The sequence below is a fragment of the Sarcophilus harrisii genome, chromosome 1 (genome assembly GCF_902635505.1).
Source record: "Sarcophilus harrisii chromosome 1, mSarHar1.11, whole genome shotgun sequence".
Lineage (NCBI taxonomy): Eukaryota > Metazoa > Chordata > Mammalia > Dasyuromorphia > Dasyuridae > Sarcophilus > Sarcophilus harrisii.
The window spans coordinates 271148045-271174835 of NC_045426.1; the positions used below are offsets into that span (position 1 = coordinate 271148045).

The following is a 26791-nucleotide window of genomic DNA, read 5'->3' on the forward strand; positions in this document are numbered from 1 at the left end:
GTGAGGCAGCCATTTTCAAATGAATGAATTCCATAATATGGAAGAGTGATTAGATATTCTTTCTGGAGAGGCAGAAATAGAAAAGATAGGCAGAAATTACAGAGAAGCAAGTTTCCATATAATACAAGGAAGAACTTTCTGAATAAGGTGGTGTTTAAAAATGGAATGTGCTCCATTGAAACTTAAGAAGATCCTCATCCTTAGAGATGTACAAGCAGAAAGTGTAGAGGAGATTCATGCATTTGGTAGATTAGATGACTTTCAAAATCTTTTCCAACTTGAAGATTTTTATGTATTGGAAATCTTTAGCCTAGAGTAGACTTAGGGGGAATAGAAGAGCTATCTTTAAGTATGTAAATGTTTACTATATGGTTGAGGAATGTGTTATTTTAAACTTGTTTTCTGTGGCTCCTGAAAGCAGAACTACCACCGATATGTTAAAATTACAGGAAAATGGATTTTGGCTATAGAAAAAGCCATCTCTTCTTGCTCTGCTTGATTAAATCTAAACATATTACTCCAATAATATGATCCTTCTGGGGCACTGAGGTCAGGAGTAGCTTAGTGCAGCAAAACTAGTTTGATATGAAAGAGAATTAACAATTAGTTCCCTTTCTCTTTTTAAATTATTGTGGCAGACTTATGGAAGGATATATATAATAGTTACAAAAGGAAAAACAGATAAGGATGGGTTAAAATTTGAACCATTGGAAGTCACTTATAGGATTACCACTAGATTCCTGTGATTGTATGAGTTAAGTATATGTTGTATTTCCTATTTCCACCACTGGAGAATATAAGTTCATTGAATTTATTTTCTATCTCCAGTGTCTAGCACAGTGCCTTGCACACAAGTACATAATAAATAGTCACTGAATTGAATTGTTTGTTGAACATCTGGAACTATGTTGACAAAAACTTTATTATGGAAAATTAGAAGTTGTAGAGTAAGTAAATTAGGAGAGAGTCAAATTATATGACACTGAATGTTGCTTTCTTTGGTTATTTTAATATTTTTTTAATGGAGCAATGTAATCCAAACTATCTTGCTCTTAAATATGACAAATCTATTCCTTTTCCATTGACACTTGTCTTTTGTACCATTTCATGTGTAAAAGTCATCTTTGTTAATATAGTGTACCATACATTTACATACCATGTGTCCTTCCATTGTTCTTTGTGTCACCTGCCATTTTGATCTTTGAAGACTAAATTGTCTTATGATTTAAAGCCATATAGCATCAATGGAAGAATATTAGTGGTAAAAAGAGAGGCTTTGAAAGTCCTGACCAGTTTTTCTATATAAAGAAGAAATGCCTATTAAGTTGAGTTGTCCAAAAATGGAAGTATCTATCTCATTAGGTAATGGGATGTTATGAGCCAGAACTTGAAACAAGGTGTTAACTCAATAGAATTGATAGAAACAATGTTTATGTTTACACCTTTGAAAGTTCACACATTAGCTCACACATTAGTTCACAAGTTTGGGAGATTCACAAGTCAGTATTCAGTATGAGATTCACAAAGCTTACATCTCCCACAATCCCACTCTTTCAAAGGAGGAGTCAACCTTTGGGTTCATACCTTTATGAGATCATATATAAGAAGCTCTCAGTCTCAGCGAGAGTCAGTTGAAGATATTGAGAGCTACAAGTCAGTGAAGATTCAGTTGAAGAGATTGAAAGTCAGAAGTCATTCAGTTGAGGGGATTGAGAAGCCAGGAGTCAGTTGAGCTAGAGGCAGAAGCTGACAGAGGCAAAGGACTAGCAACAAGGGCTCTTGGAACCAAAGAAAGCTTACTGAGCTATTTTTGAAGAGACAATAAAGGACTGTACTTTAATCCCTGGCTGCATTTGGAGTGATTATTACTCTGAACTGAAACTAAGGCTGCCTCCAGAAAACCTCTCTAAGAAACCTGCTCCCAGAGAGAACGATCATATTATAGAAAAGAAGAGAACACTACAATGGGATGTCAATGGGAAACAATAAAGCAGACAGTGGATTAATTTGTTGTGGATCGATATAATAGAGATTATAATAGAGATTTAGATAAATGGCCTGTTAGGTCCCTTGTATCTGATTTTCAGTATAGATGAGATTTGGTTTAGCTGGAAAAGAGGTGAATGGTCTTTCCAGGAAAGAATTTGGAGACATAGGGAGATCAATATCCTGGCACAGAGGGTTTACATTATAGAATATTTTTACATCTGAGTTGAAAACTCAGGTGGCCTAAAATATAACATTTTGATTTGTTAAGCTCAAGCTACATACTGAAGATTATTTCTACTTTTTTCAATAACCAACATTAGTAATTCACCAGGTACATCTGTCTCAATTTCAAACACTATACTATAAAGTCTGTTACTATGCTCTATAAGATATTTCTCCATAAGGAATACAATTCAGTGGTTGCAATTCTTTTTTCACCCTTCTCCAGGAGACTCAGTAAGATATATTCTACTCAGAGGTTATTTTTATTTTACTAACATATCTTTGCCCAACTGCTTCTTTGTAAGAACCCAAACCTGCCAGTTTGGTCTCCACTCCCACAAAATTCAGCAAATCATTTTTACTTTGGATCCTAGTAATAGTATCTTACCGTTTTAATATTTTTGCTGATGCTAAGGCCATCAAAAAATGCATCCCCACTGGTTATGGTTTCATCTCCAGTCAACATTTTGAATGTGGTGGTTTTTCCAGCTCCATTGAAACCAAGTAGCCCAAAGCATTCTCCTTTCATGACTGCAAAAGAAATCCTGTCCACTGCCAGGATGGGTATCCATCGATAATATACCTGAGAAAACCCAGAGAATATAATACTGAAAAAACAATGATTACAAATCAAGGACAGCAACTATAGACCAGTGTAAAACAAACATTTCCACTTTCAAAGGTAGATACAAAAATTTTTTTCTTTTTCTTTTTTTTTTTTTTTGAATAGGCTAGTTCTCCATCCTAAAAAAAAATAACAGATGCAGGTCTCAAAGATCTACATTGGCATGTATCTTTGATCTCCTTCTTAATAGAGCCCAGGACAACTTTAAACACTGAATAGTTTTACCTTCATAAGGTCTCTAAGAATCAGAGGACTCTCCATGCTTTTAATTGCTTCTAAAGGATACTCCCGAATTTTCTTCTTTTCATTGGCCACATCAATATCCTCTGGTGGTTGTGAAGCTGCATTCATTGTCTGTGACTACATTCCAAAGACAGAAAATGAAGATGTGAATATCTTTTAGGCATCTTGGCCAAAGTTATCTGTTGGGGGACAGTTCTACAACTGAAAGGGCTGGGAGACATACACAAAGATGCTAATATAGATTGCTAATCCTTTAAACACCCTAACTTCTCAGTTCCTCAATCTACTTATTCCTCATAACTTATTTCTCCACACACACTGACCACCAGCATACTCTCTTCTTCCTCAATGAATTTGATGCTTAGAAACTTGATACTCCCCTTAAACTTTCTAACTCAGTTTTTCATTACTTATTTTTCCATCCCACTTTTTCGACATATGGAGATGTTCATTCTTTTAACCATGCTATCACTCAAAAGCATTCTACTCCATGTTTCTAAACTCTAAAATTCCTGTATCTGATCATAATTTTTTATTATTCTGTTTCCCAGTTTATTCTCATCATGGATCCAATTTGTCTATTCTCTAAGTTCTTTCTTACATTTTCAAGAACTATACTTTCTTTCTTTGGATGTGGTGAGCCATCTACACCCAAAGAGAGAACCGTGGAAACAATGTAGAATACAACATAGCATTCTCACTCTCTGTTATTATTTGCTTGCATTTTGCTTTCTTAGTTTTTCTTTTCCTTCCTTTTTGATCTGATTTTTCTTGTGAAGCAAGATAATTGTATAAATATATATACATAATATTGGATTTCTCTTTCTGGGTGTAGATGGCTCTCTCCATCACTGCACAAATGGAGCTGGTTTGAATCATCTCATTGTTGAAGAGAGCCATGTCCATCAGAATTGATCGTCGTATAGTCTTGTTGTTGCCGTGTATGATGATCTCCTGATTCTGCTCATTTCACTTAGCATTAGTTCATGTAGGTCTCTCCAAGCCTCTCTGAAATCATCCTGTCAGTCATTTCTTACAGAACAATAATATTCCACAAAATTCATATACCATAACTTATTCAGCCATTTTCCAATTGATGGGCATCCATTCAGTTTCCAGTTTCTTGCCACTACAAAGAGGGCTGCCACAGGCTGCCACAAACATTTCTGCACATGTAGGTCCCTCTCCCTCCTTTAAGATCTCTTTGGGATATAAACCCAGTAGAAACACTGCTGGATCAAAGGGTATGCACAGTTTGATAACTTTTTGAGCATAGTTCCAAATTGCTCTCCAGAATGGCTGGATGTGTTCACAATTCCACCAACAATGTATCACTGTCCCAGTTTTCCCATATCCCCTTCAACATTCAACAGAAAAAGAAAATTGTGGGAACAGAGTGTGAAATACAACATAACATTCTCATTCTTTCTTGTTATTTGCTTGTATTTTTTTTCTTTCTCAGTTTTTCTTTTTCTTCCTTCTTGATCTGATTTTTCTTACGCAGCAAGATAACTGTATAAATATCTATCTATATATATATATATATATGTGTGTGTGTGTGTGTGTGTGTGTGTGTGTGTTGGATTTAACATATTTAACATGTATTGGACTACCTGCCAGTTAGGGGAGGAGGTGAGGGGAAGGATGGGAAAATTTGGAACAAAAGGTTTTGCAATGGTCAATGTTGGAAAAATTACCCATGCGTATGCTTTGTAAATAAAAAGCTTTAATTAAAAAAACAAAACAAAACTGAGGCCATTTGTTGAGAGCTCTCTCTTCTCTCTTTCTCACATTACTTAGTTGTCTTTTGCTATTTTTTTCCTTCATTCCTCTCTGAGAGAGAAAGATAACTCTCCTCTCCTTAAAGCAAACTCTTCTAACATGCATCCTGGACATCAATCCATCTTGTCTTTCCCACCCCTGCTAGCTATCACTGCATATCTCTCCTATTTCTTGAGAAATCCACCTAAATCATAACCTCCAATTCCTTCCCTCTTTTGTTCAGTGGTTTTCAGTCCAACTCTTCCTGACCCTATTTGGATTTTCTTGGCAGAGACAGTGGAGTGGTTTGTCATTTCCTTTTCCACATCATATTTAGATGCTAAAACTAAGGTAAACAGAAGTTAAATGACTTGCCCAAAGTCACATAGTTATTACATGTCTGAGGTTACATTTGAACTTGCATTTCCCTGACTTCAGGCTCAGCTCCCTATCCACTGCTTCACCTAGATGTTCAAGACAGCCCCCAAACCCAGACTAGCTTGTACTGCTGCTGTAGAGATCCAGAAAGAAGCTGCTGCTGGGGGTGGGGTGGTGGAAGAGGCCTGTGATCTTCAGTGTAGACACACCCCACCATTTGTCTTGCCTCTTACCCCTCACCCCAGCCAGTGGGCCTACAGGTAGGAAGTGAACTTGGAGGGAGAACTGTCTCCAAAACTTAAAAGAGTACTGAGGAGAATAGTGTTTAACTGACAGAAGATGGAAAGAGAGGTGGCAATTCTGGAGGGGCCAGGTGAACTCTTTTGCTGGTCCCAGAAAATCCTGGGGAGAGGGTATAAATCGGGGGCAGTGTGGGTACCCATGTTTGCAACAAATGAGCTGCTACTGTCTGGGGAATAATGAAGGTAATTGGTTCTGAGGGCAGAGGCATGAAGCTGGACTGGCTGCTGGCCACCTATGTCCCTCCATGTCCTTCAAGGGTCCGTTCTGGGACTTCTCTTCCTCTATATAACCTAGCTCATCACCTTCTAATTATTCAATAATCATCTCCATGCTGATGATTCTCATATCTATTTATCTAGGCTCCCTTCACCTTCCATCTTCTATCACTAGCTGCCATCAAAGGCACCTTGATCTAGATATCCTGCAATCATCTCAGAAAGCTTTATCTTTTACTAAGCCCTATTTTCTCTTCCAATTGCCTCATGATTGGACTAATAAAATAGCCCTCTTTATGTCCTTACCCCCTCAAGTCTTATCTTGCATCCAGTTGCCAATGAAGATCTTCCTTTGGGAAAAAGCACATCTTCCCTACTCAATAAATTTCAGTGGCTCTTACCTCTAGGATCAAATATAAAATCCTGTTTGACTTTTGGATTTTTTTTTTTGAAACAATAAGGGTTAAGTGCTTTACCCAGGGTCACATAGCTAGTAACTTTTAAGTGTCTGAGGCCAGATTAGAACTCAGGTCCTACTGACTCCAAGACCAGTGGACTATCCATTGTACCATCTAGCTGCCTGACCTGTTTGACTTTTAAAGTCTTTGGGCCCTTCCTACATTTCCAATATTTTTATAGTTTGCTCTTCTTCTTGTCCAACAGTACTGGCATTCTTGGTCCTCACCCACAATACTCATCTCCTGGCTCCATATCTTTTTACTAAATATGCTCTTCATGCTTTGAATGCTATCCCTCCTCCTTTCTTCCTTTTAGCTTCTCTGGCTTCCTTCAAGACTCAGCTCAAATTCCATTAAATTCTGCCTCCTGCCTCATTTTTCCCCACATCCTTCCAACATTTTTACAATAGTTATTTGCATATTGTTTTCCCAATTAGGATTGACTTCCTTGGAGGCAGAGATTATGTTTTTGCTTTTAATGTATCCAAATACTTAGTATATCTTGCCCATAATAAGAGCTTTATAATTACTTGTTTTTGATAATATTGATAATGGAAAACTCATAAAAGAGCTTTAAGGAAGAATCCCCATCTTCAGTTCTGAGGTAAAATAGATTTTGGGCTCCAGATCTGGAAACTGGGTTCATGTTGCTTTGACCAAAGAATAGCTATTCTTCGCTAAAAGAGAAAACTTTATAGGAAAGTGAAGGAACACTAATAATTTTTTAAAAATAAAAATAATAAAATGACTGGGAGCTCAGAGAGTGCTAATCTGAAGTAGAAGGAATCTGAAAAAAAAAATCTTCTTTACTGAGCATGGTCCTAGAGCCCCAGTGACTTCCATAATTTAGAATGGGTCTCAAAGGGAAGGCATCTTGCTCAGATCATGGATGAATATATTTAAATGAATTAATAAACACTGATTAAAGTGCATGATTTGGTTTTACAGGATCTATTGTTATATATCATATGCCTTGTGGAATTCAGGGAATGTTGGGTAATAAAAGAAAATAGTGAAGTGCTTGCAAATGAATGATCATGATGGTCAAAAGGGTAAGAAAATGGACGAAGGTCAAGTCTTCTGTGATATCTCCTATTTTTTTCCTTCTTGGAGGACTATAGACCAGGAATATCTCTTCTCTTAGCCCACTTCCTTCAATGTCAAATATGATTCATGTTTGCTTTTCTGGAATGGCATTTTGATGCAATACATTGAACCAATAAAGACTCTGAACTCAAAGCTATAATCAGGAATATACAATGAAGATCTAAAGCACATACAGACAATTTACAAGTACATAAAATTATACACTGAGATCATTTTTTTAATAGGATATGGTTCTCTTAGATCCCTTGTATCTGGAGCCCTCATTGAAGTTCCCTTTCACACAATTGTACTTATATTCTGTACCACACAGATACTTAATTAATATGTAATTACTGACTTGTCTTTTATTGTTTCATGTGGAAGGAGTGCTAGCCATGAGTTTAGGGAGAGATGGTTGTTTGTTCCTAAATATATTAACTTCTTTGAGTCTCAGTTTCTTCACCTGTAAAACTTTACTATCTACTTGATAAGGTTGTCATGAAAGTGCTTTATAAGCCTTAAAGTGCTATGAAAGAATTTTTAAAATAATCTTCTTCCAAAAGATTATCTCAAGCTCTGGTAGGTTACAATGGGTGTTCTTCAAGGACTGGTACTAAGGTTTTTGTTTGTTTTTCCATATTTCCCACATTAACTAATAGGCACTTAGAATTTATTAGTTTCTAAATACTTTTGCCCAATCATTTGTCCCTCTTACTTTCCCATGCTAGGTTTATACCATAATGGTCCATTATACTATCATCTTGGATCTCTAAGAAATCTGCATTATTGTTTTACAACTTCTTGGTTTCTATTCATAATCCAGGAGGAACTGTCCTTGAGCAGAAGATCTTCCTGGTTCCCTTATTTCTGTCCCCAATCCAAATAAAGTCTTATTCCTAGTCACATACCTGAGCAGCAGGTATTTTCCAGTTTCCAGGTTCTATTGAACTATTACTCTTTTTCTGATTTCTGTTTTCCCCTTGGAAGCCTATGTTTCCTTTTAGTTTATTACTTACTGAAATCCCTAAACTTATCTGTGGCATTTATCATTTACTTATAACAATGAACAATTTGTTATCATTAATGTAGCCTGAACAGTAGTACCAGATACAGTGACCAGCTGAGGTAAATTTGTAGAGGCTCATAAAGTTCTCTACCAGGAAATGAAATCTGTCAGTCATAGAAACAAAGGCCATCCAGCAAGATAGAGAAAGGCTATGATTGTATTAAAGGAGGGAGTACCCATAATGATGACATCATGGATCATGGAAGTAAGAAGCTGAGCAGTAGAAGTTTAAAGTCATTCTTCTCATATTCTTCCTCTCTCCCACACTTCTCTCCCCCACCAAAAAATAGAACATTAGATGTTGTGTTACTATGACACAAAAGTTCAGATGTTTATAGAGTTATATAAGGCAAAAGCCATTTAACAAATCCATGAACTAGAATAAAGCCAAAGAAACTAATCTAGAGAATGAGAGTTAGATGATAGAAAATTATCAGATTAATTTATAAACATTTTATTTCAAATGGTGAATATTATTTGTTGTAAGTATCATGTCTGTTTTAAAGCATAAAAATGTTGGATGTAAATGAAAAAAAGATTTTTTGTATATTTCAGAAGCAATATGATATGGCAGAAAGGTCAATGGATTTGGAGTTAGAGGACGTAGGTTCAATTCTCATCTTGGCTACTTATTTTATCTCAGTACCTTCATCTGAAAAATGATGGATTTGTACTAAGTAGTTGCTAAGGTCCCTGCTCTGCTCTAAAGAAATGATTTTATGATACTATAAAGTTTCATAGTTATATTTTGATTACTTAGAGAAACCCTGGATATGTATAGATCTTTTCTTCCACTTGAAAGCAGCTAATGCATACCATACAGGAGTCAGTATAATGGGAGCAAAAAATTCTATGTTCTGTGAGAAGACTTACAGAAAATATTATATTGCTTAGTCACTTACCTTATGCCACTTTGTGTAGAATCGAAAAAATATACAGCGGCTCAATGTATTTCTCAATTTCCAGAGTTGGCTCTCCAGAAGAAAAAGTATGAGAAGGAAAATAAAGCCTGATATAGCCATTGAAGCAATATATTTTCCAATACCATGACCTTCCCATGAATAAATATTCTTCTCATATTCAATACCTAAGAATAACAGAAAAAGATGTATTCATTACAGGATGATCTGATTTCTTCTTTATTATTTGGAGAGCTTCTCTTATCACAAATGTTTCCTTTAATTTTTAAAAGTTAAAATGATCCTGTAATATGAGCTGTATAAATGAAGAAGGTTGGATAGTATTTAGCATAATAATCTAAGAAAGGAAAAAATGTCAAGAATACATTTAATAAAATGATAGTATGACAGAGTGGTAAATGTGCTAGTCTTGGAAAGTGGATATGTATTTTTATTCTATGTCGGATATGTTACAGGCAACTACCTTAACTCAGCATAGGAGTAATAATGACAATATTTACACTAACTACTTCATAGTAGTTAGTGCTGATAAAGAGTTGATGAAGAGGAAAATGCTTTACAAATTTTAAAATGCAACATAAATGTGAATTTTGATAATTTTTTTTTGCTACTGTATTATACATTTGTAAGACTAAAGTAAACAATTAAGTTAATGTAATTGATATCATTTTACATATTCAAATCTAATTTTCAGTTTTTCTCTTTGATTATATTATGAGTTATCAATATTGACAGTTTTCTCTGATGGTATGTAAACTTAATCCTCATATATCTTTCTCACTGCACACAGATACAGACAGTTACACAATTTTTTTTAAAAAGGAAGAAAAATCCTGGATCTTAATACTTAATATCTGGGGTTCCTGGCTGTTCCTCTAGAGAGAAAGTTAATTCCTTTCTAATGTCTGTGATGCTTGCCCCAACTTCCCTTGGCTCCTTATCGTATCTCTAGCTATAAAGTTAGGCCTTATGCCTTCCATTATGAGAGTTAAAATGTACAAGATAAAACTGCTGTCTCACTGACTTTGTCTTCTGTGGAAACCTCTAAGTCCCATAAAATAATTATAAAAAGACTGAGATATGTGATTATATATTCACTCTTTCGTATGAGAAAAATGACAAGGCACCATTTATATAATTTCCAAGTCTGTTCAAGGATCAGATAAGGAAAAAAAAATTTTAAGACACAACTTACGAGAAGAGTGAAAAGCTTCGAAAGGGAGAAGAGCCTTTGGGGGTCTGTGTGACAGAGAATAGTATTATTAAAGTAGAAAAGGGCCACTAAACTGTACATAAAGATCCCTGTAGGTCACATATTAACTTAGTTTTAAAAAGTAATGTTATATATATTTTATGGTATATCTATTTATTTTGTTAAATATTTCCCAATTATAATCTGGCTTGGATAACAACAGTATTGTTGCCAGCTGCCTGACATCTCTGTATTAGAATATAATTTAAGACATTTTAGATATATGTATGTATCTCCATATGTACATACATTTGCTGGTTAATTGAAGTAAGGGAATAGAAAACCAAACTCTACTCTGTTTGGTGTAGAGTGAAGATAAATTTCTTAATAATTCTTATAACTTTCTAGGTAGTTTAGTCTTTGCTTCCCTCAAAATGCAAAACAGTTGGCATTTTTATGTAATTATATGCATCTGACAGCTATTTGCCACCTTCATTAAGTAGGTAGCATAAGGAAGCAACAGAAGCCACATGTTCTCTGGGGTCATAACACTACTGGTAGAGCTCCTTTTTTAACTTAATGATACTCTTCTTGATGCCTCTGAAACCCCAGTTCATTTTTATCTCAGTTTTTTTGCTTCTGTCTCAGGCCTCTTCAAGTCAGGGTTTCTGACCTTGATTAGTTAGTCTCTCTACCTGGGTCCATGTTTTAGGTGCTCCAAAGGCATCCAGATTGTAGTGATCATTTCTTGATCTGATACCTCTCTCACTGCTTTCACCACAATGACTATTCTTTTCTGAACTCTAGAGTCTAACCAAAGAGCCCTTCTTGCAGTTTCTTGTATGGGCTTTTACAATTCTAGCTTTGGCTAGACTTCATGTCTAGAATGTATTACCTCTTAAAATCCCTTCTTTCTTTCTAAACTTAGTTCAAACTCTTCATTTTATATAACGTCTTTCTTGACGTTTTCTAGTTCCTAGTGCCATTTTCTCTCAAAATTAACCTATATTACATTTTATATAGTATTTAACACATAGTATATGTATTAGTATATAAGTTATATCCTCAGTATCTATCACAGTGTCTGTAATACTATAGGGTACTTAATAAATGCATACTTAATTCATTACCTGCCTATTACTTAGAATCATTATGCCTACTTGTTTCCCTTTTCTTTCCCTAATCAATTGGTCTTTGACCTGGATTTATGGTATTTATATACTTGTCCCTAATACAGACTGACCCCTTAATGTTCATAACTTCAATATGTATCATAGAATTGCAGTCATAGCTTTAGAGACAGAATAGATCTTAAAAGTCTCATTTTATAGATGAGGAAATTGAGATGTTAAATGACTTGCTAAAAGAGACATAACTATTAAATTTCTGAAGAGGAATTTGAAATCAGGTCTTCTATCATCCTATCCACTATACCATGTTGCTTCTAAGTTGTCCCTACATAACTGGATTAGTGATAAGACTATTCTGGTTTACCTATATTTTTGCCACTCATGACCTGCTATAATAATAATTTTCAATAAATGAATAGAAGACCAAGGAAATATTTTAGGTTACGGACAGCTGGGCATACACATAGTTCATTAAGTCTATGTCTTCTCACTTCACTCTCTCCCCCCTTTCCAGGAAACAGTTACTTGAATATATAAATGATTTCACCGCTTTAACAAAAAATAATCAAGAGGCCACATTGTGGAGGTTTACAATTTTCATATTCAAATCTTAATGTCTATGAATCAAAGATTTTTACCAGGGTTTCTGTGTGAGATGAAGAAATTTTTGTCCCTTTCTCCAACATTATAGAAATTTTAGAATTAGTCCAATTTATTTCAGATTACTTTAAATTCTTCTGTTTTAGGGTTTCAGTCACTTCAAACTGTAGATCTGATTTTTTTAAAAAGTAGATCAATTATCATTTTGTCAGTGTCACTAACAGAAACTTTAAAGTTGGAGCTTTCATTAATCAGAAAGAACAAGAATTAAACCACCAGCTAATCCTTGGCTAGCTTAATGGCCCATTATTCTTATTCTTTTTCTATTCTAAAATATTCAGCTTGTGCATCACAGTCTTGAATATTTTTAATGGATTAAAAAGGCTATAAATTACCTTTGATACATAATTGACTGCTTGTTTTCTGTCAGAAGTTAAGACACCTAAGGCCATGACCTCATTCCTGTTCAGCAGTGTCCGGAAAGGATTCAATGTAACTAACTTTCTATAGATCTATAGATCTTAGAGAGTCCCCATGCTGAGGAAACTTTTGTACTGACAGTAGTCTTAATGACACATAATTTTTTCTCCTTCAGCTTCTAAACATGGAAGGCTGGAGAGAAGGAACTGTTACTTGGGCCTGGATACTCACCTTTCTCTTCACAATCTTTAGAAGCAACAGAAGTACAGTATTTCTGGGCTTTATAGTTTTCATAAAATCCACTGATAGATTGCCCCAGGTTGTGATTAGGAAATATCAGAAATAAATTATCCAAGGTTTTAATGGAGGAATTCGCCATTACCACCACTGTGATGGAAAAGTTATAAGTTATATATTTCAAGAAACATGACTCCCCAAGACACCCACATTAGGCTTATGGAATTCCTAAACTACACGTGATACTTGAAAAATACCACTTAGCAATATATTGTTTTCCTGAGACCTGCTTATATATATATATATATATATATATATATATATATATATATATATATATATATATATATATCATGGCATAGTCTACTTGCCTTTGGGTATGGTGAATATTTTTAGATTATAACTGTTCATTCTGTGATGAGAAAGCCCACCTGAACCAATTATCTAGTTTCCATTTTGACTCAAGAGTCAGGGAAGGAAGCAAATTTTCTAGAGGAAATGCAAATTTTTTTTTAAAGATTTTTTAAAACTAAAGTTTTTTATTTACAAAACATATGCATGGGTAATGTTTCAGCATTGACCCTTGCAAAACCTTTTGTTCCAATTTTTCCCCTCCTTCCCCTCACAACCTCCCCTTGCTGGCAGGTAGTCCAATACATGTTAAATATGTTAAATCCAATATATGTATACATATTTATACAGTTATCTTGCTGCACAAGAAAAATCAGATCAAGAAGGAAGAAAAAAAACTGAGAAAGAAAACAAAATGCAAGCAAAAAACAACAGAGAGAGTGAGAATACTATGTTGTGGTCCACAGAGGGAATGTAGTTTTAAGAAAAGGACTGACAACTCTTAAAGGATAAGAGCATTTTTGTTTATTCTTAAGACTACTAACTTTAATGATTTTATATACATAAGTATACATTTAAGTATAAAGAGATATGCCAATTCCATCTTAATTGGCTCTTTTTTTTGCTTTTTAATTAATATGTATTAATATAACACAATATGTGATTGTGATGGAATACTATTGTGCTATATAAGAAATGAAGACCTCAATGATTTTAGAAAAACATGGAAATATTTTCATGAAATAATGAAGAGTAAAATTAACAGAACCAGAATACTGAATACAGTAATAACAATACTATTTTAATTACAACTTTGAGCAAACAAGCTAGGTTGTCTTATTATAAATAAGAGTATATATATAAATAATTATAACACACATATACACACACCCCTATTTGTATCTAATGATAGTTGGAATGGGGTAGTAAAGAAAAAAAAGAAAAAAATTTACATGATAATTTTGTTGTATATTTGAAAGGATCAGCAAATTGCACATACTAGATTTGCAGTTTCATGTACAATCATTTTTTATTGTACTGTTACAGAAATGTTTTATCCATAGATTAAAAATTAAATTAAAAAGATATAGCACAACGGATGTTTGTGGCAGCCCTCTTTGTAGTGGCTGGAAACTGGAAACTGAGTGGATGCCCATCAGTTGGAGAATGGCTGAATAAATTGTGGTATGTGAAAGTTATGGAATATTACTGTTCTGTAAGAAATGACCAACAGGATGATTTCAGAGAGGCCTGGAGAGACTTGCACGAGCTGATGCTGAGTGAGATGAGCAGGACCAGGAGATCATTATATACTTCAACAGCAATACTAGATGATGACCAGTCCTGATGGATCAGGCCATCCTCGGCAACGAGATCAACCAAGTCATTTCTAATGGAGCAGTGATGAACTGAGCTAGCTATGCCCAGAGGAAGAACTCTGGGAGATGACTAAAAACCACTACATTGAATTCCCAGTCCCTATGTTTGTGCACACCTGCATCTTTGATTTCCTTCACAAGCTAATTGTACAATAATTCAGAGTCTGATTCTTTTTGTACAGCAAAATGGTGTTGTGGTCATGTATACTTATTGTGTATCTAAGTTTTATTTTAATATATTTAACATCTACTGGTCATCCTGCCATTTAGGGGAGGGGGTGGGGGGGGTGGGGTAGGAGGTGAAAGGTTGGAACAAGAGGTTTGGCAATTGTTAATGCTGTAAAGTTACCCATGTATATATATCCTGTAAATTAAAGGCTATTAAATAAAAAAAAAAAAAAAAAAAAAAAAAAAAAAAAAAAAAAAAAAGATATAGCACAGTACAATTGAAAACTCTTTTTTATTCACCTAAGAGCATTTTTTTCTCAATAGCTTGGTTTGAACCTCAATTTTTAAAATTGCATTACAATTCTTATCTTTGTTCATCCTATATCAATATATAGGACACTATATTAATAAATAGGACCATTTTCTATTCCCAAAATGGATTTCAGATATTTTTGCTCTCCTTGCTCACATCTATTTCTGGAATGCCTTTTCTTCTAGCTTTGGTTCCTACCTACTCTTTAAAGTCCAGTTCCAATGCAATATTTTGCTTTTCTTGAATCTCTCAGGTATAATTTCTGCTTCAGTTGAATTCCCATAATGCTGCCCATCTCTCTGATTTATTCAGTCTTATACTGCTTATACTGTAGTTACTTTTAGTAACTAGTTTTAAGGTCCCTTACTAAACTGCAAGCTTAAACTTAAATTGCAAGAGTAAGAGCCGTGCTTTTATTCTTTGAATCCCTGAAGTGAATGTCTACTATGTGGAGATATAAAAATCTAGATTTAGAAGAAAGCTCTTTTGAGGTTGACATCTCAAAATTTTGTCCTTTGCATGGTGTTTGTAGCACCATGATAAAGGATAATAATAGTGAAGCAAGTAACAGCAAGCTTAGTATATCTAGAAAAAGAAAACATGAAGCTGGTCATGTTTACTACTATAGGCATGTGGGGTGGGGGTGGGTGGATATTGGAGAAAAAGAGAAACAAAGAATTTTAGAATTGGAAGAGTCTTCAGAAAGACTTGAGACATGAGTATCAAGGAAGAAAGAGTGATCAGCAGTGCCAAAGGCTGCAGAGAAGTCTAAGGGAGTGAGCATAGAGAAGACTATTGGATTTGGAACCAAGAGATCATTAACAATTTTGGAGAGAGAAGTTTCAGTGGAAAGATGAGATTGAAAGCTAGATTTAAAAAGGTTAAAATAGTGAGAGAGAAAGGGAACAGAAAAGAGGAAAGAAAGTATATGCATCTATTGTAGATGTCCTTTTTGAGAAGATTAGCTACAAAGAGCAGAAGAAATATTTGATAATAGCAGGGATGGAAGAATCAAGTGTTTTTTTTTTTTTTTTTTTTTAAATCAAGACAGCAAAGACTGAGGCATGTTTATGGGTAGTAGGAAATGAACCAGTGCGCAAGGACATATTGAAAGTGATAGGGTAAATGATGAACAAGCTGATTACAGAAAGACTTGGAAAGATTTACAAGAACTGATGCTTTAGCAAAACAAGAAGAACCTGGAATACATTGTATACAATAATGGCAAGAATGTGCAGTGATCAACTATGAAAGGCTTGGTTCTTAGTAACTTGGGGATCCAAACAAATTCCAATAGACTATGGATGGAAAATGCTATCTGCAACCAGAGAAAGAACTAAAGAGATTGAATGTAAATCAACACATGCTGTTCACTTTTTTAATCTCTCACATGATTTTTCCCTTTTGCTCTGATTTTTCTCTCCCAACATAATTTATAAAACAATGTGTATTAAAAATACATGAACTAAAAAAAAAAAAAAAAGAAGAAGTAATAGGATAGGGATGACAATGGGGAGCAATCTATTGAAGAAAACATGATGGAATAGGATCATTTGAACAAGTAGAGAGAGGTTAGCCTTAATAAAACTTAAGGTCACTTCATCAAATGAGACGGGGTAAAGGAGGAGAATAAGTGGCAAAAGGAACCTGATAGAAGATAGGGAAGAGGAGAGAAGATCGAATTCATGGTAAATGGCTTCAATTTGGTCTATAAAATATGAAGAAAGGTTCTTAGCTGAGAAAGTAGGAGGTTTGAGAAGGGATGAAAAAGTTTGGAAGAGCTGCTGTGGAGAATGGGATAATGAATTGATAAGGAAATTAGCAACAGTAAAGATTCAGTAGAGATTATGTAACAAATTTGTGAACCTAATTAGAATGGTTTTTCTCCACCTTTATTCATTAGCACTTGTATAAGAATGAAGGCAATGAATTGAAGGAACTGATCCAAAGCTGAGAATAATCAGCAGTATCATAAAGGGGCTAGGAATTCAATAGAATAATGTAGAGGTGAGGAGTGGTCAGTGCAGAGTTAGGTGGCCTCAGAGAGAATTGAAGGGTCAAGAAATGGGAGGCCATAGTATGGCTGAAGAGTAAGGGAAGGAAAAAGGAGAGTCTGCAGACAACTACCAGGTTTTGATTGGTTGGTAGGAAAGAATATCATGGCTCTGTAACATGATTTAGACAGATTACTGAATTATGGAGATAAAGAAAAAAAACTGTAAATGGCAATGGGGATCCAGATATATTCCAGCTTCCCTGCTCTGACCAATGCATTAAGGAGAATCAGTGAAAGAGTAGCAAGAACTAGAAAGATACCACAGAGATATGGTATCATCAGGGAAGAAACAGATTTCAGTAAAAGTAGATAGAAGCAGCAGGAACAGAATACATTTCAGATGAAAGGAAGTTTGTTGCCTTATGGAACAAGGCATTCCAGGGCTCATAGTGGGAATTAGGATGAAACTTTGGGGTGGGAGTTTGAAGGGGATGGGAATGAGGAATTAGAGGATAGAAAGTAAGGAATAGGGTTTGGATAATGACTTGTAGGAGTTCAGAACCATTGGAATATGAAGGATAATGACCAAGTGTAAGGATGTTTCTCATTGAGTAAAAGTTGCTATTCTGGAAGCACAGATGGAGAAAGAAATGGTAAGTCTAAGGTCAAAAAAAGGGAGGCTCTTCTTTTGAGGTTTCCCACATTCCACTTAGGAGATTGATCTCACAGAAAGAGAAGATGTCTTGTGATAATATAGATAGACGGAAGTGGTTGCTTTGGGACAGATGGAAGATGCTTTTCCTCAGAGAACACACTATATCAGCAGGGGTTGCAAAGTATAGGTGTGGTTTGAAGTCTTCTGTGAAAAGGGTGGCTATGAGGTGGCAGCTGAAAGAGTTAGAATCCCTGTGCAGATGGAAGATGGCTGGCCTGGCCCCTGGCCTCTTTTCCTCAGAGAACAGTTTGTGTCCAGCAGATCATCATCCCTCAGAGACAAGAGTTGCCTAGACTATGTGTTTCCTAACTATGCTCTCTGCTAGTATACTCTTCATTTGTGCTCATTTTATCCACTGACACAGTATGTAGTTGTAACACAGTGTTCCCTAGGTTTATAAAGGGAGAAATTTTGTCATTGTTCTTCATGCAATGCTATTTAATGTTTGCTTTGAGCTAATTATATGAATTACTTAAAAGTAAAAGCACTGGGTGGGGCTCTTGAACTATAGTTTTTCATGTGTAAACTTACAGAATATTGTTCTGGAACAGACATTACCAAGAGGGACTATTCTACACATTTTTGTGATGGTAGCTTTGAGAAGACAGCTATGTAGATAAATAATAGACATATATATATATCCATATTTATCTAGATCTACTACCTGTTTCTGTCTCTTTCTTTTCCCCTCCCTTGATTTCTATCTCTATTTCTATCTCTATCCAGTTCTAGTTTCTCTCCTAAACTTCAGGCTTATTTCAAATTGTATATCTTGGGGGAACTCAATATATGCACATTTCAATTTAATATCTTTTCTCCAAAACCCATCCTTTTTTCAAATTTTTCTATTTTGTTCAACGGCACCACTATCCTTCAGGTCATCCAAGTTCACACCTTGGTTATCATCTCTGATTCTTCACTCTCATCCTTCATAGTTGAAAATATTGTTTTTATCTCTACCTTTTTCAAATCGACACTCTTCTCTACTCACAAAGCTAAAACATTCATCATCCTTTTCTTGGATTACTGCAATATTCTAAATGGTCTCTCTGCCTTCAATTTCTCCTTTCTCTAATTCATCTTTCACACAGCTGCTGAATGTGTATCTATACTCTGTGTTTACCTCCTATAGAAGTTTTGGAAAAAGTCTGGAGGAAGACGATAATAATTTGGGAGGTTATTTTTAAGGGCATGGGTTGGATAGCCCAAATTTTGTTGTTATTGTTGTTGTTGTTTTTTAATGGAATTAAACCTTTAAATTAGAATTTGAATACTGAAGTGCTGAGTATGATTCTATATAGATTTGACTCCTCAGGTTCTGGATATAATAATAAATTGAAAATGACTTATAATTAAATCTATGCCCTTAATAAAGGAGCTGCTTTTGTTAATTTTTAAAATTTGGGAAATTTAATATTTTATAATATTAAAAACAAACAACAATGGCAAATATAAATAATAAATAATAATCTCTTTTATTTCTTGTGATCATTGAATCATAGTCTTCTCCTTAGATCCTCTATTGATTCATTATACAGGATCATAAAACCATAAGATTATAGATTTAGAGTTGGAGGGTCCTCAAATTTTTTATTTTACTTTATTTTTTTGCAGATGAGGAAACTGAGTCAAAGGGAAATTAAGTGAGTTCCCAAAATCAAACAGGCAATGAATGACAAAATGGGAATTTGAACCCATGTTCTTTTATTCCAAATCTAGCACTCCTTCTTCTCCTGCACCATGATAGAAGAGACCTAATAGGCCAATCCAACTCATATCTGACCAAGAATCTCCTCAATAACATATCCAACAAATGCTCTCCAGTCTTTGGGGATAAACACTATAATCTCAACCTCTAATCCAGGAACACTGTTCTATTTCTACCAGTATACAGATTGTCCCCAAATATACGTACAAATTCTTATGCCTAGAGATATCAATCATTTCTCTAAGACAAAATCCTTCCTTAAACATTAAGGCAGATATTCAACTGATGTCTACAATTGGGTTCATAATTTTTCTCCCTAATCTGTTGATCAGTTCATATATTCATGTTATAATCAATTAGAACATTCTTTTTCTGCCAGGCTTTCTACTTTAATAAGTCATCTTTGAATCTTTTTCACTATACTAACTAAATGTTCATCTATTATTTTCTCTGTAACATCTCCTGGATTCACTCCTTCCTTTTTGTTCCTTTTGTTCAGCAATGAAACCTAAGCCCAAAATGCCTATTCATCACCTTCACTTAGTACTCCTCTCCTTAGCATTTTCCTCTCCAAATACTGTTTGGACCAAATCACCAAGTTTCAAAAAAGACTTTTAAGAGGTTCCCTTATTGTTTTGAGTGAAGTACACATTCTTAATCATGCATTTTAAAGGTTTGATTATTTCTTTCAGCTACCTTCCTAACTCAAGGAATGCTTCATTGAAGACAAACCAATGATGTTCTGCATGTGATTTTTTTTCATGTGACAAACTCCTTTCTTTGGCCTTGGCTCAGTGTTTTCCTCACAAGTATTAGAGCTTAAAGGGCAGAGGTTGTGTCTACTCTTTTGTTTTGTTTTTTTTAAATCTCTTACATATGTGATCTCTAAAAGTTATTCCAGGTTCAAAGCACCTTTTAGGTCTGCATTTATTCAAATCCATAGCTTAGTAGCTCCCACAAATGTTTTGGGCTTTTTTTTAAAACCAGACCAAAAAGAGGATTTATGATGTTAAAGTAAAGGCATTAATTTAAACAGATGATCAAGAATTAACAAGCACCATCCCTCCCCCCAAATAATACCATCCCACAAATTCTCACACTACTAGTGGGAGAGAGCACACACACAGGTGATTTATACTCTGGACTACATAGAGAGATGGAGCCCACTCTGGCACTAATAATGCCATTTGTGTTTTCTATGCTCTGCTGTGAGCTATGGCTCTATTCTACTTCGATATGTTATCGGCTGAATTGACAATGGCTGATCCTTGCCACAAGGGTTAGTCTAAATTCACAGTCACATCCAGCTACCAATGGCAGTGTTTAGGTTATTAGGTCAAGTTTGTTTTGAATTCCTTTCTTTCTGCTTCTGTTATAATTTCTTACACTCACTATGCTATTTCAGTTGGGGTAAGGACATTTGGGATGGATTGGCCATATTTTTTTTTTTTTCTCCTCTTCCTTTTTTTTTACCCTAAGATAACCATGTTATGGTTAAATGACATGCCCATAGTGACAAAACTGTCAAGTATCTGAGACTGGATTTGAACTCAAGTGCCTCTGACTCCAAGGCTGGTACTCTAACCACTGTGCCACCTAGTTGCCCCAGTACATTTCTTCTAATGCCCATCATGCCCTTGGTTGCTGTTCTAGCTCCATATAAATCATCCTAGAGATTTACTTAGCAAGATTATTGAGGAGGAAGGAAGGTGTGAAGGTAGGAATGAAGAAAGGAAGAACAAAAGGAAGAAAGAAAGAAGGAAATGAGCATTTATTAAATGGCTACTATGTGTATGGCACTGTGTTAATTTTATAAATATTTTATAATATATATATAATGTTATATATATTATAATATATATAATTTATAAATATTTTCTCATTTAAGCCTCACAACAACCCTGGAGGTAGATGCTATAATTATCCCCATTTTGTAGTTGAAGAAACCGAGGCAGACAGGTTAAATGACTTGTCCAGTGTCACACAGCTAGTAAACATCTGAAGTTGGATTTGAATTCAGGTCATCCTAACTCCAGATCTGGCATTCTATTCACTGTACCACCTATTTGCCACATATGGGTAGGAGTGGAGTACAAAATGTTTGCCCAGCCCTTCTGCAGGCACTCCTTCTGTAGGCACTTGAATCACTATTTTTTGAATAATTTTTTTCACATAGTTGTGGTGAGTATGCTTATGGTATTTCTAGTTCTACTTTTTACATTTCATTATTTTATTAGGATTTTTCTCTATTTCTTAATAGTATTTGTATTTGTTATTCAGGCAGAGATGGAAAGAAGCACATCTTAGTTCATTATCTTTTAAGCTAGAGGGTTTAAAAATCTCTTATTTAGGGGAGAAAAGGGAAATTGGTGGTGTAAATTTCTTCATCATTTGGGAAGAGGGAAGCATTTAGACATAGAGATATAGTCACTGAGACAAACATATCATGTCATTTGAAATATATTGAACCAACTGTGATTCTATCAGAAATAATTGAAATCCCATTACTGGAGAAATTTTGTTCCCTTTCTCATTCTATATGCAAAATAAAAATGTTAGCTTTCTATATTTCCCTAACAAATGAACTAGGAATTATAATATTCTTCCACAATATGTGTGAATAATTGACACTGCTATTAGCAACATATAAGGTCGATCCTCAACATTCACACACTTAACTTTTGTAACTTCAAGCATTCATGTGATTATTATTCTCATTTCACTTACACTGGCATGAACATTTGTAGCTATGCTCAATAGAAAAAGAAATGAGAGGTGCAATACATGCAAATTAGTGGAATGTGATATATTATTTCAGGCTGATATATCCTTTACAATCTCTAATGCCATACATCAGCTGTGAAGGACAGAGTGTTGGAGGTGATGTCAAGAATTCACCAGTCTTGGTGTCTTCCAATATCAGCAACTAAAGTCCCAGTAATCTCTCTTTTGGTTTTTGGAAGTTAACCAAGGGACCATACATACAGCAGCATAGCATATAGTTTAATGCCCTCACACCAGCATCTGACACAGTATTTGGTAGGATTCAGTTTTTAAAAAATTTTAATTTTGAGAATTTTACTTGCTGTATAGTATTAATGGTAGTGTAGATTTCATATGTTATAAGAACTGAATATTGTCTGAAATAAATTTTTAAAGAGATGTTAGCACAAAGGATCACAGAATTCTAGTAAAATTTTTTGCATATTGCCAATTTTATTGTGTGCATTGCATTTTAAGGATTATTTCATGGTTGCTATGTTAGGAAAAGTGCATACTAGAATTAATGTTTTATTACAAATAATTATATACATAAGAATGTATTTTCAGCAACTTCTAGGGAAAGATTATAGTTTTTGGTGATCACAGGCACCTAACTCTATTTCTCATATTTTCAATGTATCAATATTCCTATTTTTGACTTTTGTACAATTTTCTAGGAATGTTGCCTCTGCAAAAGTTAAGGATTGATTGTATTTATCTTATTTTAGACTTTCCATCCAAAAATCATCTCTATGCACTATCTTAGCTTTCTTACTATATTTGTCAGTGGTATCATCTTGAGAAGATTTTCAGGGAAGAAACGCTTCAAACACATACAAAATCAAAGCAGTCCACATAAATCACTGGATTAAGGGGTTAAAAGAATAATGTTATCATTCTAGCCTTTTTCTTAAACCAAGATCTATTCTGTCTTAAAGGAATCAGATAATTTTTCTATTTGGAAAGATTGTTAGATATCATCTACTACAATCTAATAGATTTATGATAGTCATAAAATTTTAATGCTTATGAATTAATTTCCTTATTTTAAAATGTTTCACCTCACTCATTCATTGTTTTCCCAGGGAATGACTTATTGGGGAAGAAAGTAGCTGAAAGGAGAGAAAAAGTAAGTGTTATTGCCCTTACCATTGGATTCTGCCATATAGACAAAGAGGAAACTGATCATGCCTGAAAAGAAGTTGAACACAACAAGTTTGGCATAGGCAGTGGCGCTACCAGTAAATAAGAAGCTCATCAGGTACATGAGGGGGATGACAGACCAGCCATATAGCATGAAGATTAATAAAACATCTGCTGCGTGATAATTGTCAACAAAAGCTTTTACGCCAGAGAACTTGAACACAACCTAAATCAAAGAGACCAAACACAGAGATGGGAATCATGGGTTAAGAAAAAAAACTATCAGTTAAGAACCCTAGAGATAGAAACTGAGAGTTTCACTTTTAAAGGTATATGTATAATAACTATTTTAATTACCTTTAAAAACCCTGGCTCATTAAATGGAAAACAAAGGCACTAAGAAGACAGTATTTTCTTACAAAACAGTATTGTTTTGTTTCCTTTGTTAAGACAGGCATTAAAACAGAATGCTGTATGAACACCACCATGTCCAGGGCATCAATTTTGTGGCTAGTATACAACAGTGAACAAAGGGATTAGGACTGGACTTTTGCAGATACCAGAATATTAGGAACTAAGCCTTTCTTCTGTTCAGGGAGAGAATAGAGAGAGACTGCTCAGAATAAGGTTTCTCAGCAGCAGGAACCACTGATTGGTCTTAGTCTTTGTAGCTAGATTCAAGAACAGAGTAGTATTGCCTGAAGGAGAAGCTCTACTAATGGGCTCTGAGATACCCACATTTTTCCAATACTCACCAGCAGCAGAAGGCAAGGAATGATAAAGTTGAAGAGGTCCCACAAAAAGGCAGAAAGCCAGAAATTAATAATTCGTACACCACTCACAAATTGGAGGTGCTTTGCCTTAATGATTCTCTCGGTGACTGTCAGGAGACAAAAACTACTGGCCAAGGCGGCCATACCAAAGAACAAACTGAAGGCAATTTCATGTCCACGACTGCCCCTGTGGGAGATGGACATGAAGACTTATCAGTATGCCCCAGCAGACTCGTGGCAGAAAAGACTGATTCATATCAGGAGCTATTTTCCACAGTATGATATTTAAGTGTACAAAATGCTAGGGTTTGAAAACCATAAGCCAAAGAGAGAAAAAGTAATACGTACTTATGGTATGTTTCCCTTGCAGCTTTGATAGCACTTCGAGGTTGAGGTTTATTGGAGACTTGAATGGAAGCACGAGTACCTACACGTGACATGAGTAGGATGTTGTCCACCAATGCCAAGGCTGCTGCAGGTGAATGGTATGCCTGGTTGTTGAAAAGAGCAGTGATCAATGTCCTATCTCTTCTGGAATCAATCTCAATTGCAACGATGCATCGGTCAGTGCATAATCTACCATTCAAGAGGAACTCTTCTATGTTACCTAGAATGGGGAAATCACAATTGTCAGTCAATATGAATCATGTAAGATGTACTCTCTCTCTCTTTGAGGGATAATTATGCTTGAGAAGAATAAATATTATTGTAAAGGCCAATAATATCTCTTAAGCCTAAAGGGATAACTCTAATATAGCACAGAAGAACAATATCTGTGAAATTGGGTTATAGCAATGAGCTATATATAGCAATAAAGTTACTCTAGCATTCATTCTCCAAAAACCCTGATCAGGTCAGTGTTAAATAAAATTTCTACTCTAATCGGATTGTGTAGAGCAGGAAATTACTATTCTTTGAATTGTTAAAGTGAATAATAAGCTTCCAGGCTTTCCTCTTTGTTTTTTCAGCTGTTATCAATGAGAGATTGTGTAATATTGGGCACTGACAGAGCCAATGGATTCAAATCTACATCTGACTTTTAATGCCGATGCAACCATAGTATGCTGGTTAACCTCTTGTGACCTTAGTTTCCTCACCTGTAAAATGAGGGAATAAAACAGAGAGAGCCGAGGTACCTTTTTAGTTACCTATGGAGGAAATTCATAAATTGTTACATGCAAGATAATAAAGTTAGTTATATCTTTTCCCAAATCTTAAATGTTTATAGACACTAGGCTTTGAGATCAGATGTTCAAAGACAAATGACTTATTTCCTAACTGCCTGTGTTATGTACCACCTTCTTAGCCAGAGAGAAAGGAAAATTGAGAGGGATATACAGTTTGACATTCAAATCATATTAATGTGACATCATAGTCTTCTTCCAATCCTTTCTCATGTCTTGTGCTCATTTTCCAGCTCTTCTTTGATGATTCATACTTTGGTGCAATTTGGGGAGGAGGGAGATGGGTTTTATAAGGACTAATGTTAAAAGAAAAATCCCGTGCCACATGTTGGAAACTTTTACTCTTACCTCTAACAATTTCTATAAATTGTTGTACCTATTTTTACAGGTAAGAAATAATATATAATATTAATATAATAATAGATAATAGCTGAGAAATAAATATATATCAATTAGTCACACTAGATGCATAGTACCTATTATTAAAGTCCACCTATAGAGACTTATCCTGGTATGGAAGTAATCTTGTTTTCTCAAAGACAATGGCAATAAAATGCAATGTCTGAAAGGTTTTACCCGATGAAAAGTTTAAAACAAAGTATTTTTAAGCTGAATTTAGACAACTGACCTTGAAAAAAGAGTGCAAAAAGAAGACTGCAAAAAACCCTATTTCATATAAAACCATGAATCTTTTATTTTATACCTCCTTGCTTTTTATAAAATTATATAATGAATTCTACATGCTACTAGAACTTTCCTGCTTATCTGTGCTTTATTTTGAATTTCCTTTTATTCTATCCTTTGTACATTTGTACATAAATTTTATTTTGTTGTTGTTTGGCATCACCAGTGCTAACCTAACCCCTCCTCTCCCTCCTTTCTAAATAAAGACTGGGTGAAAGAGAGGAAAAAGAACTTGTAAAAGATAAGTATAGTCAAGTAAAATGAATCTATACACTGATCATCATAAAAAAAAGTCTGTGCAGTTTTTGTCAAAAGGTGGATGACATGCTTTTTCATAGGCCCAATGGTTGATCATTGCCATTTATCAGAGTTCTTAAATTTTTAAAAGTTGCAATCTTAAGACATTTCCCATCCTTAGATTCTAGGAATGCATTTTTTGTCCTTTTATATCCTATTTTTATTTTTTCCCTAGAATTATATTTTCTTTAGAACTATATTATATATTTTAGCCTTTCCAGCCACACTAGTCAATTTTTTTCCCTGTTAAGTTTGACATTGTTCTATATACCACACTCTGTGTTCAACTTTTCTTTGTCCATTTCAGATAAAAGTAAGGTTTATCAGTCACTCATTCCCCTCACTCCTTCCTCTATGTTTGTATACTCTTCTTATCACACATTTCAAAAATAATAGCAAGTTCAATACTTTTCTTCCCCTTTAAAAGTACATGAAACTGTACTGTATTAGTACTTTTTTACTTTACCTTTTC

At 34.8% G+C, this 26791-nt stretch overlaps 1 protein-coding gene across 1 annotated transcript in view; it reads right to left on the bottom strand.

Moving 5' to 3' along the window:
- The window catches only part of LOC100920109 (ATP-binding cassette sub-family A member 3-like), a 165941-nt gene that overhangs the window by 11563 nt on the left and 127587 nt on the right, over positions 1 to 26791 (bottom strand). Inside the window, exons 21-27 of the mRNA XM_031942112.1 lie at positions 24503 to 24761; positions 24137 to 24341; positions 23388 to 23607; positions 12840 to 12995; positions 9249 to 9433; positions 3062 to 3196; positions 2600 to 2794 (exon numbers count right to left, since the gene is read on the bottom strand). Coding sequence (XP_031797972.1) covers positions 2600 to 2794; positions 3062 to 3196; positions 9249 to 9433; positions 12840 to 12995; positions 23388 to 23607; positions 24137 to 24341; positions 24503 to 24761 — 1355 coding nt within the window. The remainder of the gene's footprint in view (positions 1 to 2599; positions 2795 to 3061; positions 3197 to 9248; positions 9434 to 12839; positions 12996 to 23387; positions 23608 to 24136; positions 24342 to 24502; positions 24762 to 26791) is intronic.